This window comes from Oncorhynchus mykiss, chromosome 3, assembly GCF_013265735.2.
Source record: "Oncorhynchus mykiss isolate Arlee chromosome 3, USDA_OmykA_1.1, whole genome shotgun sequence".
NCBI classification, from domain to species: domain Eukaryota; kingdom Metazoa; phylum Chordata; class Actinopteri; order Salmoniformes; family Salmonidae; genus Oncorhynchus; species Oncorhynchus mykiss.
Genome location: NC_048567.1, coordinates 55869749 through 55888086, shown reverse-complemented (window position 1 = coordinate 55888086; position 18338 = coordinate 55869749). Strand labels below are relative to the sequence as shown.

General features: G+C 48.1%; 1 protein-coding gene across 3 annotated transcripts in view; it reads right to left on the bottom strand.

Annotated features, from left to right (window-relative positions):
* Positions 1 to 18338, bottom strand: part of ankrd44 (ankyrin repeat domain 44) — a 33780-nt gene that overhangs the window by 2012 nt on the left and 13430 nt on the right. For 2 of the 3 annotated variants that reach the window (XM_036974662.1, XM_036974666.1), the window contains exons 8-26: positions 16387 to 16599; positions 15540 to 15618; positions 15338 to 15452; positions 14176 to 14258; positions 12685 to 12811; positions 12404 to 12472; positions 11762 to 11902; positions 10620 to 10685; positions 10222 to 10333; positions 9894 to 9965; positions 9433 to 9634; positions 9018 to 9105; positions 7173 to 7290; positions 6810 to 7029; positions 3284 to 3371; positions 3089 to 3172; positions 2177 to 2405; positions 544 to 626; positions 310 to 401 (exon numbers count right to left, since the gene is read on the bottom strand). In XM_036974662.1, coding sequence (XP_036830557.1) covers positions 310 to 401; positions 544 to 626; positions 2177 to 2405; positions 3089 to 3172; positions 3284 to 3371; positions 6810 to 7029; positions 7173 to 7290; positions 9018 to 9105; positions 9433 to 9634; positions 9894 to 9965; positions 10222 to 10333; positions 10620 to 10685; positions 11762 to 11902; positions 12404 to 12472; positions 12685 to 12811; positions 14176 to 14258; positions 15338 to 15452; positions 15540 to 15618; positions 16387 to 16599 — 2281 coding nt within the window. The remainder of the gene's footprint in view (positions 1 to 309; positions 402 to 543; positions 627 to 2176; positions 2406 to 3088; positions 3173 to 3283; positions 3372 to 6809; positions 7030 to 7172; positions 7291 to 9017; positions 9106 to 9432; positions 9635 to 9893; positions 9966 to 10221; positions 10334 to 10619; positions 10686 to 11761; positions 11903 to 12403; positions 12473 to 12684; positions 12812 to 14175; positions 14259 to 15337; positions 15453 to 15539; positions 15619 to 16386; positions 16600 to 18338) is intronic. The other variant, XM_036974663.1, reaches the window with a different exon arrangement.

Below are 18338 nucleotides of genomic sequence, written 5' to 3'. Positions count from 1 at the left end.
AGACAGTACACAGACAAGCAGACAGGGAATGCGTACAACCTAAACCTAATTCATTATAGAGATAAGGAAAAACTCCTGGCCCTAATAACAATACTTGACAGGTGGAACTGGGACAGAGAGCTACAAACCAGTTAGATGCACACACACACACTCTCGAGCCTACCAGAGCAAAGAGAAAGAGACCGCTGTAGCTAGCTAATGTACATAGACATGCCAACACCACAGGCAGCTGATATAATAGCAGCATGCAGTTAGATCCCTTTAACACACTGGTACTGATTCATGCCCAGACCAGACCTTAAGACCTACCATTCTCATCCAACATCTGAACACTTGCCCCCCTGGACAGCAGGTCCTGGACAGCCTGTTTCAGACCGCTACGAGCTGCTAGGTGGAGCGGCCTGGGAGGGACAAACCAATCAGAAGGTTTGTAGTGGGGAGGGGCTAGACATTTCCACCCCAGAATAAATGCAGGTTGCTAGCGGACATAATATTTGGTTCTCGGTTCCAAGACTAACCATGGGCTATCTGACAAACACTTACGTCTGCAGTGCTGCGTTTGTGGCACCTATGAGAACAGTATCCTTTAGCCTCTCCAGGATGAACAGAACACAATCCTCTTTTCCCTGAAGGGGGGTGAAGCCAAATGAATATATTATGCACTGATTGTAAATATAAACTCAGCAAAAAAAGAAATGGTCCTTTTTCAGGACCCTGTCTTTCAAAGATAATAAAAAAAAAACTCTAAATACCTTCACAGATCTTCATTGTAAAGAGTTTAAACACAGTTTCCCATGCTTGTTCAAAGAGCCATAAACAATTAATGAACATGAACCTGTGGAACGGTCGTTAAGACACTAACAGCTTACAGATGGTAGGCAATTAAGGTCACAGTTATGAAAACTTAGGACACTAAAGAGGCCTTTCTACGGACTCTGAAAGATGCCTAGGGTCCCTGCTCATCTGCGTGAACGTGCCTTAGGCATGCTGCAAGGAGGCATGAAGACTGCAGATGTGGCCAGGGCAATAAATTGCAATGTCTGTACTGTGAGACGCCTCAAACAGCGCTACAGAACAGACAGCTGAACGTCCTCGCAGTGGCGGACCACGTGTAACAACACCTGCACAGGATCGGTATATCCAAACATCACAACAGCAACTGCCCGAGTTATACCAGGAACGCACAATCCCTCCATCATTAATCAGACTGTTCGCAATAGACTAGAGAGGCTGGACTGAGGGCTTGTAGGCCTGTTGTAAGGCAGGTCCTCACCAGACATCACCGGAGACAACGTCACCTTTGGGCACAAAACCCACCGTTGCTGGACCAGACAGGACTGGCAAAAAGTGCTCTTCACTAACGAGTCGCGGTTTTGTCTCACCAGGGGTGATGGTCGGATTCGCGTTTATCATCGAAGGAATGAGCGTTACACCGAGGCCTGTACTCTGGAACGGGATCGATTTGGAGGTGGAGGGTCCGTCATGTTCCGTCATGTTCATCATCGAACTGAGCTTGTTGTCATTGCAGGCAATCTCAACTGTTACAGGGAAGACATCCTCCTCCCTCATGTGGTACCCTTCTTGCAGGCTCATCCTGACATGACCCTCCAGCATGACAATGCCACCAGCCATACTGCTCGTTCTGTGCGTGATTTCTTGCAAGACAGGAATGTCAGTGTACTGCCATGGCCAGCAAAGAGCCCGGATCTCAATCCCATTGAGCACGTCTGGAACCTGTTGGATCGGAGGGTGAGGGCTAGGGCCATTCCCCCCAGAAATATCCAGGAACTTGCAGATGCCTTGGTGGAAGAGTGGGGTAACGTCTCACAGCAAGAACTGGCAAATCTGGTGCAGTCCATGAGGAGATGCACTGCAGTACTTAATGCAGCTGGTGGCCACATCAGATACTGACTGTTACTTTTGATTTTGACCCCCCCTTTGTTCAGGGACACATTATTCAATTTCTGTTAGTCACGTCTGTGGAACTTGTTCAGTTTATGTCTCAGTTGTTGAATCTTATGTTCCTACAAATATTTACACATGTTAAGTTTGCTGAAAATAAACGCAGTTGACAGTGAGTGAGTTTCTTTTTTTGCTGAGTTTAGTATTTGTATGTGGTATGTACAAATGTCATGTCAAAGAAATGGGGAGAGAAATCTCCCTAGAGGACACTCACGCTACTGCAGGCCAGGTGGAGGGCTGTGTTGCCATTCTGGTCGACCAAACCTAGGCTGGCGTTAGCACTGGTCAACAGCACCTCTACAGCCCCCACTCCTCCCTTCTCTGCAGCCATCATCAGCGCACTGCGCCCTGATTGATCCACAGCATCCACAGGTGCATCATGGGACAGAAGCAGCTGGACACAGTCCACATGACCAGAGAACGCTGCAGCATGGAGTGGAGTCCTGGGAGAGAAAGGGGAGGAAAGCAGATGGAGGAAGAGAACACAGAAGTTAGAGATTGAGGCTGTGTTAGATACAGCTCCATCTGATCCAGGGCAACTCCAATATGTATCTGAATCGGGTGTGTGACGACCAGTGGTGTAAAGTACTTAAGTAGTTTTTGGTGCATCTGTACTTTACTATTTATATTTTTTACAGTTTTTACAGTTTTTACTCCACTACATTCCTAAAAAAAATAATGTACTAAAAAGTACCATGCATTTTCCCCTGACACACAAAAGTAATCGTTACATTTTGAATGCTTAACAGGACAGTAAAATGGTCCAATTCACACACTTATCAAGTTAACATCCCTGGTTATCCCTACTGCCTCTGATCTGGCAGATTGACTAAACACACATGCTTCATTTGTAAATGATGTCTGAGTGTTGGAGCGTGCCCCTGGAAATCTGTGAATACAAAATAAAAAATAAAAAATGATGCGGTCTGGTTTGCTTAATATAAGGACTTTGAAATTATTTATACTTTTACTTTTGATACTTAAGTATATTTAAAACCAAATACTTTTAGACTTTTCCTCAAGTAGAATTTTAATGGGTGACTCACTTTTCTGTTAAGGTATCTTTCTTTACTTTTACTCAAGTATGACAAATCGGGTACTTTTTCCACCACTGGTGACGACCTACCTATCTTTAGTATCCTTACAGCTGGCGATGTCTGATCCCATGGCCTCCAGCAGTAGTGCGGCACAGGATTCATGATCATTCACCCTGGGAAGCGAAACACAGAATGTAAACACTGTTGTCCATGAGGCAAAACACAGTCAACACTGACATCTATGGGCAATACTGTGCAATTTGTACATGTATGTGAAGACTTACACAGCACAGTGCAGGGGAGTGAAGGGGTTCCCATCGATACAGCGACAACCTTTCTGCTCCAGCAGTACCTCCACACAGCCCTCGTGACCTGGACACACACACACACACACACACACACACACACACACACACACACACACACACACACACACCCACAATATTATTAGAACATGCCAACACAAAAGGTATTTCACATAAAATATACACGTAGAGACAAAATCCTCAGGCACACTGATTGGAGATTCAGACTAAAAATGAATGGTTTGAGGCAGGCCTGCAGGAGGTAGGTCTAGTGACTGACCATAGTAGCAGGCCCAGTGTAGTAGGTAGGTCTAGTGACTGACCATAGTAGCAGGCCCAGCGCGGGGGGGTGGTCTAGTGACTGACCATAGTAGCAGGCCCAGCGCAGGGGGGTGGTCTAGTGACTGACCATAGTAGCAGGCCCAGTCCAGGGGAGTGGTCTAGTGACTGACCATAGTAGCAGGCCCAGTGTAGTAGGTAGGTCTAGTGACTGACCATAGTAGCAGGCCCAGTGTAGTAGGTAGGTCTAGTGACTGACCATAGTAGCAGGTCCAGTGTAGTAGGTAGGTCTAGTGACTGACCATAGTAGCAGGCCCAGTGAAGGGGGGTGGTCTAGTGACTGACCATAGTAGCAGGCGCAGTGCAGGGGGGTGGTCTAGTGACTGACCATAGTAGCAGGCCCAGTGTAGTAGGTAGGTCTAGTGACTGACCATAGTAGCAGGCCCAGTGCAGGGGGGTGGTCTAGTGACTGACCATAGTAGCAGGCCCAGTGTAGTAGGTAGGTCTAGTGACTGACCATAGTAGCAGGTCCAGTGTAGTAGGTAGGTCTAGTGACTGACCATAGTAGCAGGCCCAGTGCAGGGGGGTGGTCTAGTGACTGACCATAGTAGCAGGCCCAGTGTAGTAGGTAAGTCTAGTGACTGACCATAGTAGCAGGCCCAGTGCAGGGGGGTGGTCTGGTGACTGACCATAGTAGCAGGCCCAGCGCAGGGGGGTGGTCTAGTGACTGACCATAGTAGCAGGCCCAGTCCAGGGGAGTGGTCTAGTGACTGACCATAGTAGCAGGCCCAGTGTAGTAGGTAGGTCTAGTGACTGACCATAGTAGCAGGCCCAGTGTAGTAGGTAGGTCTAGTGACTGACCATAGTAGCAGGTCCAGTGTAGTAGGTAGGTCTAGTGACTGACCATAGTAGCAGGCCCAGTGCAGGGGGGTGGTCTAGTGACTGACCATAGTAGCAGGCCCAGTGTAGTAGGTAGGTCTAGTGACTGACCATAGTAGCAGGCCCAGTGAAGGGGGGTGGTCTAGTGACTGACCATAGTAGCAGGCCCAGTGCAGGGGGGTGGTCTAGTGACTGACCATAGTAGCAGGCCCAGTGTAGTAGGTAGGTCTAGTGACTGACCATAGTAGCAGGCCCAGTGCAGGGGGGTGGTCTAGTGACTGACCATAGTAGCAGGCCCAGTGTAGTAGGTAGGTCTAGTGACTGACCATAGTAGCAGGTCCAGTGTAGTAGGTAGGTCTAGTGACTGACCATAGTAGCAGGCCCAGTGCAGGGGGGTGGTCTAGTGACTGACCATAGTAGCAGGCCCAGTGTAGTAGGTAGGTCTAGTGACTGACCATAGTAGCAAGCCCAGTGTAGTAGGTAGGTCTAGTGACTGACCATAGTAGCAGGCCCAGTGTAGTAGGTAGGTCTAGTGACTGACCATAGTAGCAGGCCCAGTGTAGTAGGTAGGTCTAGTGACTGACCATAGTAGCAGGTCCAGTGTAGTAGGTAGGTCTAGTGACTGACCATAGTAGCAGGCCCAGTGAAGGGGGGTGGTCTAGTGACTGACCATAGTAGCAGGCGCAGTGCAGGGGGGTGGTCTAGTGACTGACCATAGTAGCAGGCCCAGTGTAGTAGGTAGGTCTAGTGACTGACCATAGTAGCAGGCCCAGTGCAGGGGGGTGGTCTAGTGACTGACCATAGTAGCAGGCCCAGTGTAGTAGGTAGGTCTAGTGACTGACCATAGTAGCAGGTCCAGTGTAGTAGGTAGGTCTAGTGACTGACCATAGTAGCAGGCCCAGTGCAGGGGGGTGGTCTAGTGACTGACCATAGTAGCAGGCCCAGTGTAGTAGGTAAGTCTAGTGACTGACCATAGTAGCAGGCCCAGTGCAGGGGGGTGGTCTGGTGACTGACCATAGTAGCAGGCCCAGCGCAGGGGGGTGGTCTAGTGACTGACCATAGTAGCAGGCCCAGTCCAGGGGAGTGGTCTAGTGACTGACCATAGTAGCAGGCCCAGTGTAGTAGGTAGGTCTAGTGACTGACCATAGTAGCAGGCCCAGTGTAGTAGGTAGGTCTAGTGACTGACCATAGTAGCAGGTCCAGTGTAGTAGGTAGGTCTAGTGACTGACCATAGTAGCAGGCCCAGTGCAGGGGGGTGGTCTAGTGACTGACCATAGTAGCAGGCCCAGTGTAGTAGGTAGGTCTAGTGACTGACCATAGTAGCAGGCCCAGTGAAGGGGGGTGGTCTAGTGACTGACCATAGTAGCAGGCCCAGTGCAGGGGGGTGGTCTAGTGACTGACCATAGTAGCAGGCCCAGTGTAGTAGGTAGGTCTAGTGACTGACCATAGTAGCAGGCCCAGTGCAGGGGGGTGGTCTAGTGACTGACCATAGTAGCAGGCCCAGTGTAGTAGGTAGGTCTAGTGACTGACCATAGTAGCAGGTCCAGTGTAGTAGGTAGGTCTAGTGACTGACCATAGTAGCAGGCCCAGTGCAGGGGGGTGGTCTAGTGACTGACCATAGTAGCAGGCCCAGTGTAGTAGGTAGGTCTAGTGACTGACCATAGTAGCAGGCCCAGTGTAGTAGGTAGGTCTAGTGACTGACCATAGTAGCAGGCCCAGTGTAGTAGGTAAGTCTAGTGACTGACCATAGTAGCAGGCCCAGTGTAGTAGGTAGGTCTAGTGACTGACCATAGTAGCAGGCCCAGTGTAGTAGGTAGGTCTAGTGACTGACCATAGTAGCAGGCCCAGTGAAGGGGGGTGGTCTAGTGACTGACCATAGTAGCAGGCCCAGTGAAGGGGGGTGGTCTAGTGACTGACCATAGTAGCAGGCCCAGTGAAGGGGGGTGGTCTAGTGACTGACCATAGTAGCAGGCCCAGTGAAGGGGGGTGGTCTAGTGACTGACCATAGTAGCAGGCCCAGTGAAGGGGGGTGGTCTAGTGACTGACCATAGTAGCAGGCCCAGTGCAGGGGGGTGGTCTAGTGACTGACCATAGTAGCAGGCCCAGTGTAGTAGGTAGGTCTAGTGACTGACCATAGTAGCAGTCCCAGTGTAGTAGGTAGGTCTAGTGACTGACCATAGTAGCAGGCCCAGTGTAGTAGGTAGGTCTAGTGACTGACCATAGTAGCAGGCCCAGTGTAGTAGGTAGGTCTAGTGACTGACCATAGTAGCAGGCCCAGTGTAGTAGGTAGGTCTAGTGACTGACCATAGTAGCAGTCCCAGTGTAGTAGGTAGGTCTAGTGACTGACCATAGTAGCAGGCCCAGTGCAGGGGGGTGTACCCCTGGTGGTCTCGGAGGCGGGGCGTGGGCGGTTCAGAAAAAGCGATACTCAGCAGCTCAGCAAGCCAGGATGCGTGGCCCCTCGCTGCAGCCAGATGGAGGGCTGTTCGGCCCCTGGAGTCCCCCAGCAACACAGAGGCCTCCTGCTCCAACAGACACTGGACACACTCCTCCTGACCACACAGCAGCTGGGAGAGGAGGAAGAAAGAGGAGAAAATGGGTACGAGACAGAGATCACCTTTAAACTTTTAGACTGGACAAAGAGATCATGTTGTTACAAGCTACCCAGAATTCAGTACAATCACACACACAGCCATACACACACACTCACCCCAAGGTGCAGGGCAGTCAGGCCATGGCTGTCTGCTGTGTCTACAGCAGCCTCTCTCTCCAGCAGCAGAGACACAGCGTCCACATGTCCCCCTGCCACCGCCAGCATCAGAGGAGTCCTGACAGGGACAGAGGGGACATTCAGAGTAGGACAAACAGATCGGTAGACACACACAATCCCAAATCAAAGCCCATGTACTAGTATTGTAGGTTCGGTGGAATTTATCATATTACTTCCATCCATCCAATCAGATCTGAAAGGATTAGATGAGTGTAAGCCATACAGCCCACGTTTTACCTCGCTTATCAGGAGAGAAAGGTGAGCGCAAGATATTACCATATAATATATACCTATCCAGTCCCTTTATAACTATACTAAATAAAAATATAAAAACGCAACATGCAACAATTTCTAAGATTTTACTGAGTTACAGTTCACATGAGGAAATCAGTCAATTGAAATGAATTAATTAGGCCCAAATCTATGGCTTTCACGACTGGGAATACAGATATGCATCTGTTGGTCACAGTTACATTAAAAAAAGGTAAGGCGTGGATCAGAAAACAAGTCAGTATCTGGTGTGACCACCATTTGCCTCATGCAGCATGACATCTTCGCATAGAGTTCATCGGGCTGTTGATTGTGGCTTGTGGAATGTTGTCCCATTCCTCTTCAATGGCTATGCGAAGTTGCTAGATGTTGGCGGGAACTGGAACACGCTGTTGTACACGTCGATCCAGGGCATCCCAAACATGCTCAATGGGTGACATGAATGGTGAGTATGCTGTTTTTTCAAGAACTGGGACATTTTTAGCTTCCAAGAAATGTGTACAGATCCTTGTGACATGGGGCCATGCATTATCATGCTGAAACATGAAGTGATGGCGGAGGATTAATGGCACGACATTAGAATCTCATCACGGTTTCTCTGTGCATTCGAATTGCCATCGATTAAATGCAATTGTGTTCGTTGTCCGTAGCTTATTCCTGCCCATACCATAACCCCACTGCCACCATGGGGCACTCTGTTCACAACGTTGACATCAGCAAGCCGCTCGCCCACACGATGCCGTACACGCTGTCTGCCATCTGCCCAGTACAGTTGAAATTGGGATTAATCCGTGAAGAGCAGACTTCTCCAGTGTGCCAGTGGACATCGAAGACCCTGGTGAAGACAACGAGCACGCAGATGAGCTTTCCTGAGATGTTTCTGACTGGTTGTGGAAACCCAGTCTCATCAGCTGTCCCAGTGGCTGGTCTCAAACGATCCCGCAGGTGAAGAAGCCGGATCTGGCGGTCCTGGGCTGGCGTGGTTACATGTGGTTGGATGTACTGCCAAATTCTCTAAAAGGAAGTTGGATGCAGCTTATGGCAGAGAAATTAACATTAAATTATCTGGCAATAGTTCTGGTGGACATTCCTGCAGTCAGCATGCCAATTGCACGCTACCTCAAAACATGAGACATCTGTGGCCTTGTGTTGTGTGACAAAACAGCACATTTTAGAATGTCCTTTTATTGTCCCCAGCACAAGGTGCACTTGTGTAATAATCATGCGGTCTAATCAGCTTCTTGATATGCCACACTTGTGAATGACAGGTGTGGCAAAGGAAAAATGCTCACTAACAATGATGTAAACAAATTTGTGCACAAACTTTGAGAGAAATAAGCTTTGTGTGTATGGAACATTTCTGGGATGTTTAATTTCAGCTGATGAAACATGGGACCAACACTTCAGAAGTAGTGTTTATATTTTTGTTCATTGTACATGAATGGTCAACATGTTTCTAAAACCAATCCAATAGATGTACAATAGATGGATAGAAGAATGGATTGGTCAACTCACTGTCCCCGAGAGTCTGCAGCATCCACCAGGTCTGCACTGTCTTGGTCATCCAGCAGGAGGCGTACACACGAGGTATGGCCATTCATCACTAAGGACAGAGAGGAGGGAGAGAGAGAGAGAGAGAAAGTCAGACAGAGGAAACTGAGTACAGATCTAGTGCACACGGACCTGTGGAGGCTGCTGAGTGGAGAACGGCTCATAATAATGTCCAGAATGGAGCAAATGGAATGGCACATGGAAACCATATGTCTGATGTATTTGATACCATTCCACTCTAGCTCCAGTCATTACCACGTGCCCATCCTCCCAAATGTAGGTGCCACCAACCTCCTGTGACAGGACCACAAAAAAAAAAAAAAAAAAAAAAAAGAGTATTTCAAATTCTGACAAACACGCACACACTGGTCTCCATTACCTGCTAGGTGTACAGGGGTGCGTCCCCTGTTGGTATCTGTGGTGCGTGGCGAGGCCCCCTGGCTGAGGAGGGTGTGGACACAGTCCGTGTGGCCCCTGAGGGCCGCTAGGGCCAGAGGAGTACGACCAGCCTCGTCCCCCTGGTCCACTTCCCTCTCCCCCTGCAGCAACACCTCCAGAGCCTGGGCATGGCCGTGGTACGCCTGGAGGATGGAGAGACACAGACAGATTACACACATGCCAGCTGTTGGCTTTCAAAGACACAGTCCTTGCAATGTATACTCTGTGGTACTGTATGTATGGCTGTATGTAAGTGATAACGCCAGTTATCCATTGACCAAATAACTAGTCTTTCTCCTGCTCAGGTCAAAAGATCAGGAAGAAAACCCTCTTCACCCCCTTTATAATGCATGGCTAGAGTGGATATGTGATAATGTATGCCTGCGTATGATAATGACTCACAGCGAGGTGCAGGGGGCTCCTGGCACACAGAGATTCTGGGTGCTCCTGTTGACTCTCGTCTCGGTCCAACAGCTGAAACCACAACCACAGACTACACAGTTCACATCAAAACAAATCATTTAAATTCCCTAAGTGGTATTTGTGAGCTGCGTGTATTGGCGATATCTTGTGAAACTGTAGTTGAAGCTCTACACACAGATTCCATTAACTAGCGGATGGGGCAAATGACAAGAGCCATCTCTAGATTATATAACCCTCAAAAAATTGATTTTCTTCATGTGTGGCTTGCGCAGATTTTGCATAAGCGTGAGAGTGTGTGTGTGCTCACCAGCTCTAGACAGTGTCTGTGGCCATAGGCTGCAGCATAGTGGACAGGACTATAGCCCTGCTTGTCTTTCAGAGAGGCAGTAGCACCACTTTGCAACAGGAACTCCAGACATCTAGTAGAAAAAGACAACATCGTCAGACGCAAACACTAAAATAAAATGTTCCTTCAAAAGTGAAAAAAGCCTCAGACTGGGAGGTGATATGCGGGAGAGAGAGAGAGAGAGAGTCAGACATGTTCAACAGACACATGCAAAAGCTATTCAAACAAGCTGAGAGACAATGACAGAAGGTATTGTCTGTCTGAACTGGTCTGTGTACACAGAGTAGAGAAAGAGAGAGATAGGGTCGTTCTCAAATAGAGATAGAATAATACTCGTAGAAATAAAATTGTGTACTCACAGTGCAGCCTCCTTCTCCTTCTCTGCCTGCACCCCTTCACTCTCTGGCTCCAGAGCCTGACGTCGCCTTCACAAGACACACACAGCAGAAAAATATTACGACATTCTGCATTTACCATTTTTTCTGACAATAGCTTATGCAAAAATAAAACCTATGAGAAAAGTGGGGTTTAGATGGACCCTCCATCTAGAATTCAGGGTTCGTATTCAGGGTCATCAGGCGTTTACAGCTGTGCTAAATGTCCTGGTATTAAGACTACTCAGGGGTGTGAACACTGGACAGACTAGGCAGCAGACTTGGGATGGACATTTGAAATGACTTCACAATTCAAATAATATTATAACATTTCTTTGGATATCCAGATAGGTTTTTGACTTGTATCCTCTGGTAGTTTTCAGCTAACAGTCAGCAACAGTGACAGAGATGTCTGATGTCCACTGTGATAGAGTCCGTTTCCAAAAACGTTCTGCATTGATCTGTGTCAGGTATTGTGAAATCTCCGTTCGATGTGTGCCTGTTATCACTAGGCTATTTGAAGAAAATACAACAGACTACCGTTGTCAGGGCTGACTGGAGGGTGAAATGCACTGGATGCCTTTTCATCTAAAGCGCAACAGGAGAGACAATTAACTTGAAAATAAAACAATTACTTTGTGCGTCCTCAGAACTGTAGGCTGTTGACAGTGCTAACTATAAAAATGTATAATCACACGCGATCGAATACTAACGCCCATTCGGATATTAGAATAACTGTGCCCATCCCGAGTACGTACAGACACCTAGTTAGTTCATAGTTAGTCATCTTTAATGAATCTCTCCTCATTGGTCTTTCAAGCATCCACGTGGGTTTGTATCTTCCTGATAACCAATGAGGGGACTTTCAGCGCATCGAGCCTCTCAATTAGAACCATGTTTTAGCACTTGGCTACGCAGACACTTGTTCACATGAGCGAGCGGTGTGGGTGAAACTATTGAATAACAAGTGTACGTTTATTTTGCAAAGCTCGTGCACGCTTTGTGAGGTGTGCATGTAAGGCAAATGTTCACTTAGTCATGCATTGCTGTAAATGGGAGACTAAGTGGGAATTTAACTCTAATGCGGAAGTTAGGATTCGTCACTAAGTCTGGTCAGGGAGCTTCACCTTCTGTCCAGGTCGGAGGCAGCTGCGTAGTGCAGGGCAGAGCGCCCCCACTGGTCAGTGGCATTAATGCAGGTCCCACACGACACCAGGGTCTCCAGGCACTGATAGTGACGACTGGCAGCCGCATAGTGGAGAGGGGTCCTGGAGAGAGAGAGAGACACACACACAGAGATGGCCAGACACACACAGAGAGATGGCCAGACACACACAGAGAGATGGCCAGACACACACAGAGAGATGGCCAGACACACACAGAGAGATGGTCAGACACACACAGAAGGACAGCGTAAATGTCTGCACATTGATTTGATTCACACTTTAGAGATCTAAAAAGGTTGAAGAGAGTTAACTAAAGTGTTGAGTCAGAGGACTGAGGAAATGGCTGTGACCACACAAACACACCTACACAGGAACTGGAGAGAGGAACTGACAGAAAAAGACCACAAACGGATGCAGCCCCCACTCTAAGCTCTGTTCTCTTTCTCCAAGATCTCCTTTCAGCAGGGTCTTCAGCTCAGTAAGAAACAGCTTTCAACAACTGTCGTCCATACACACCAATTCACTGTCCCCACTAAGGCCCCGTTCATCTGGCCCTACCTCAGACCTCCCCCACCCTTCTACCTGCCCTCTAAGAGAACCCACCTGCCACACTTGTCCCTCCGGTTATGGTCCCCACCGCTGCTCAGAAGCAACTTCACACACTCCACATTACTGCAGAACGAAACAGAGGGAGAGGAAGAGGAGAAGACATTTCAGAATCATGACAAATTCTGTTTTGAAGAGTACAGTGACATGAAGCAAAATGTACAGACACAAACACCCGATGAAGCCCTTCTGACAGAAATGTTGAAATAATGTACAGGAGCATACACACTAGTGTGCAGGTATTTATCTTACTCAGACACACACACACACACACTCACCCCCCGGCGGCGGCAGCGTGTAGACATGTCCTCCCCAGTGCGTCTGGGGTGTGGATCTGGAAGCCTGCAGACAGAGCCGAGGACGAGGGGTCGTTACTGAGGGGACACATTATGCTATACCTCCTTCCTACAGGGGGTGATGTACACAGAGAGAGAGGCAACATACAGCCACATAGCAGGGAAAACAGACAGAGGAAGAAAGTGGGAGAGACACACAGGACAGGGAGGTGGAGAAAGAGACGGCTGTTAACGCAGGAAAACACACAGGATTACAAGGTGAGGTAAGGTGAGAGAAAGGCAGGCTAGAAAACACACATGCTGAGATAGTCTAATACTCTTACTTCTACACGTACTTATACTCTGAAAGCACACAAAACAGAAAAAGAGAGAAAGACTGTAGGCAGGGGAAGCATGCTATAAGTTAAGGAGTGTTCGTGCAGAGTTCTATTTGCATCCCCATCACGCTGTCACACTTTGGTCTTACCTAGAATCTGAGTATGCTGGGTCAAACCATTCTAGTCAATTAAGGGGGAGGGGGGTTAACAGCTATGGATACTGAAGGCTATGAATATTGCCCTTAAACCACCCCTCTAACCCTGAGGTTCAAGCCAGCTGTCTCCTCAGCACAAATAAAACTGTGCAGCTGCACAGAGTGCTCCAGCTCATGTAAATCACTCAACATCAAAGGCCTTCCTTTGTTGATTTCCTACAGTAGAGGCCTCAGAGCCCTCACAGAGCTCAATTTCCTCCTACCGTATGTGTCTGACCCCACAGTCAAATGAAACTGCACAGCTCCTTTCAAACAGAGCCTGAGACTTCCAGACTGGAGCCAAAATTGTCTCTAGATAGAGGTTTGCCAGTATCTATCAAACAATCAGGTCTCTTATTTCAAGAGGAGCACTGGCTTAGCCAAAGTCTTGTCTGCAAGGAGAGAAACCACTAGAAATGCCTGATCAGACCATCTCTGTATGCTGGCCCAATGCCTGATCATACAATCTCTGTATGCTGGCCCAATGCCTGATCAGACCATCTCTGTATGCTGGCCCAATGCATGATCAGACCATCTCTGTATGCTGGCCCAATGCCTGATCAGACCATCTCTGTATGCTGGCCCAATGCATGATCAGACCATCTCTGTATGCTGGCCCAATGCCTGATCAGACCATCTCTGTATGCTGGCCCAATGCCTGATCAGACCATCTCTGTATGCTGGCCCAATGCCTGATCAGACCATCTCTGTATGCTGGCCCAATGCCTGATCAGACCATCTCTGTATGCTGGCCCAATGCCTGCCTGTGTTTGTATGCCCATTGCCTTGTATTGCTGTTAGAGGAACAATGTGACTTCAATCTGACCCAGGCTGAATAGTTCCCCCTGTAGAGGAATTCAGGACTGGAAAGCAGCAATAAGACATTCCTGTTCTTCGTCCAAGGAAGAGGGTAAAACAGGGTACACACAGCCAATGGCTTTGTGCTGGTGCTGGTAGGTTACCTGAGGAGAGCAGCTTCCGGCAGCAGTCTGAGTGGGCGTTCATTGCCGCCAGGTGCAGAGGGAACATACCATGGACTCCTCGTCTGCAGAGAGACAGAGGCAGAGAGAGAGAGAGAGCGAGCCAGAGAGAGAGCGAGCCAGAGAGAAAGAGAGAGAGAGCGAACCAGAGAGAGAGAGCGAACCAGAGAGAGAGCGCGAACCAGAGAGAGAGCGCGAACCAGAGAGAGAGCGCGAACCAGAGAGAGAGCGCGAACCAGAGAGAGAGAGCGAACCAGAGAGAGAGAGCGCGAACCAGAGAGAGAGCGAACCAGAGAGAGAGAGCGAACCAGAGAGAGAGAGCGAACCAGAGAGAGAGAGCGAACCAGAGAGAGAGAGCGAACCAGAGAGAGAGAGAGAGCCAGAGAGAGAGAGAGAGCCAGAGAGAGAGCGAGCGAGCCAGAGAGAGAGAGAGCGAGCGAGCGAGCCAGAGAGAGAGAGAGAGAGCGAGCGAGCCAGAGAGAGAGAGAGCGAGCGAGCCAGAGAGAGAGAGAGAGAGAGAGAGAGAGCGAGCCAGAGAGAGCGAGAGCGAGCCAGAGAGAGAGCGAGAGCGAGCCAGAGAGAGAGCGAGCCAGAGAGAGAGCGAGCCAGAGAGCGAGCCAGAGAGCGAGACAGAGAGCGAGCCAGAGAACGAGCCAGAGAGAGAGCGAGAGCGAGCCAGAGAGAGAGCGAGAACGAGCCAGAGAGAGAGCGAGAGCAAGCCAGAGAGAGAGCGAGAGCGAGCCAGAGAGAGAGCGAGAGCGAGCCAGAGAGAGAGCGAGACAGAGAGAGAGAGCGAGACAGAGAGAGAGCGAGACAGAGAGAGAGCGAGACAGAGAGAGAGCGAGACAGAGAGAGAGCGAGACAGAGAGAGAGAGCGAGACAGAGAGAGAGCGAGACAGAGAGAGAGAGCGAGACAGAGAGAGAGCGAGACAGAGAGAGAGCGAGACAGAGAGAGAGCGAGACAGAGAGAGAGCGAGACAGAGAGAGAGCGAGACAGAGAGAGAGCGAGACAGAGAGAGAGCGAGACAGAGAGCGAGACAGAGAGCGAGGTGAGGTCTTTACTATACATACATGCTGTACTGCTATATTAAATACACCAAAACAAGTGAAGGAAAAGGGATCCAAGTATCCATTCCACACACACCTTGTGCAGTCGGCTCCACTGGTGATGAGTGTGTTAATGAGGAGCTCGTGACCATAGCGAGCAGCGATGTGAAGAGGAGTGTTTCCATCCTTGTCCACACTGTCAATCTCCCCACCTACAGTACAGACAGCACAGTTTGGTTAATAAGGATACTTATAATAATACTACTGATCTCACACACACACACACACACAGGTCTTACCATTCTGGATGAGTGTCTGGGAGCGAGTGAAGCGGCCATGGACCGCTGTCATGTGGAGGGGGCTCTTCCCATCCCGACTCTAAGAGAAAATATGGGAGTGATACCCACAGTGGAATAGACTGACATAAAGACTAACAGGAGAGTCAGTCACAGAAAGACCGATCCATCACCCGACAAATGGCAGTTGATAGAATAACCATGACGCAGTAAACTTGCCGACCCACAATGCTATAATGTCTGGTCCTCCTGCTACGACTTGGAAAAGCATGCACACTTCCTTAGGCTACAGATGAAATAAGTTATGATGAACTTCACAGGTGGTGAAAGTGCACAGTGATGAGCTTGATGCTGCTTTCCAATAAATATTGAGGGTCTTCATTTGTATGCTGGTGACATGATCGGTGCTTGGCTCCCAATTGACAAATACAAATGATCCTGCTCTTATACATAATCTCATCATGTACGTCTGCACTGTATCTACCAGCTGTTGGCTGGAGCGCATGTGGCAAGACCAGTGGCCACATTTGCTGTTTATCACAGACATTTTGATAAGAGTTATAACCACTGATAGAGTTATAACCACTGATAGAGTTATAACCACTGATAGAGTTAAAAAGTCTGATAGAACTTCTGCTTTTTATTTGGTCAATGAACAGTTACACGACAAAGTGCTTTTTATGTGCACTACAAGAAGCCAGTTTGATGGAAACACACCTCCGCTGGTAAAATCCCCATTTTTTTGTGCGAATATTACAATATTCACTTGAAAATCTTTCCACAAATTGATGGAAACCTAGCTAGTCTGACCATCCATTCTCTCCAAGATAGAAACAGTGTCTGTCCTCACCTGGACGTTGACGTCAGCCCCGTTGTTGACCAGGAACTCCAGACAGAGGGCTCCGTGGGTGGAGGCTGCAGCGAAGTGCAGGGGGGTGAAACCCTTGTTGTTGGGCTGGCTGACGTTAGCCCCGTAGTCTATCAGCTCACTGACCACAGCATCCTGACCGTTGAAACAGGCCAAGTGTAGAGCTGTGTTACCAAACGCATTGGTCTCATCTATCTGCAGTCACAGAGGAGCGGAGAGCAAGTCAACATCCACATGATTTATGTATTTATGTATGTATGTACGTACAGTGCCTTGCGAAAGTATTTGGCCCCCTTGAACTTTGCGACCTTTTGCCACATTTCAGGCTTCAAACATAAAGATATAAAACTGTATTTTTTGTGAAGAATCAACAACAAGTGGGACACAATCATGAAGTGGAACGACATTTATTGGATTTTTCAAACTTTTTTAACAAATCAAAAACTGAAAAATTGGGCGTGCAAAATTATTCAGCCCCTTTACTTTCAGTGCTGCAAACTCTCTCCAGAAGTTCAGTGAGGATCTCTGAATGATCCAATGTTGACCTAAATGACTAATGATGATAAATACAATCCACCTGTGTGTAATCAAGTCTCCGTATAAATGCACCTGCACTGTGATAGTCTCAGAGGTCCGTTAAAAGCGCAGAGAGCATCATGAAGAACAAGGAACACACCAGGCAGGTCCGAGATACTATTGTGAAGAAGTTTAAAGCCGGATTTGGATACAAAAAGATTTCCCAAGCTTTAAACATCCCAAGGAGCACTGTGCAAGCGATAATATTGAAATGGAAGGAGTATCAGACCACTGCAAATCTACCAAGACCTGGCCGTCCCTCTAAACTTTCAGCTCATACAAGGAGAAGACTGATCAGAGATGCAGCCAAGAGGCCCATGATCACTCTGGATGAACTGCAGAGATCTACAGCTGAGGTGGGAGACTCTGTCCATAGGACAACAATCAGTCGTATATTGCACAAATCTGGCCTTTATGGAAGAGTGGCAAGAAGAAAGCCATTTCTTAAAGATATCCATAAAAAGTGTTGTTTAAAGTTTGCCACAAGCCACCTGGGAGACACACCAAACATGTGGAAGAAGGTGCTCTGGTCAGATGAAACCAAAATTGAACTTTTTGGCAACAATGCAAAACGTTATGTTTGGCGTAAAAGCAACACAGCTCATCACCCTGAACACACCATCCCCACTGTCAAACATGGTGGTGGCAGCATCATGGTTTGGGCCTGCTTTTCTTCAGCAGGGACAGGGAAGATGGTTAAAATTGATGGGAAGATGGATGGAGCCAAATACAGGACCATTCTGGAAGAAAACCTGATGGAGTCTGCAAAAGACCTGAGACTGGGACGGAGATTTGTCTTCCAACAAGACAATGATCCAAAACATAAAGCAAAATCTACAATGGAATGGTTCAAAAATAAACATATCCAGGTGTTAGAATGGCCAAGTCAAAGTCCAGACCTGAATCCAATCGAGAATCTGTGGAAAGAACTGAAAACTGCTGTTCACAAATGCTCTCCATCCAACCTCACTGAGCTCGAGCTGTTTTGCAAGGAGGAATGGGAAAAAATGTCAGTCTCTCGATGTGCAAAACTGATAGAGACATACCCCAAGCGACTTACAGCTGTAATCGCAGAAAAAGGTGGCGCTACAAAGTATTAACTTAAGGGGGCTGAATAATTTTGCACGCCCAATTTTTCTGTTTTTGATTTGTTAAAAAAGTTTGAAATATCCAATAAATGTCGTTCCACTTCATGATTGTGTCCCACTTGTTGTTGATTCTTCACAAAAAAATAAAGTTTTATATCTTTATGTTTGAAGCCTGAAATGTGGCAAAAGGTCGCAAAGTTCAAGGGGGCCGAATACTTTCGCAAGGCACTGTATGTATGTATGTATGTATGTATGTATGTATGTATGTAT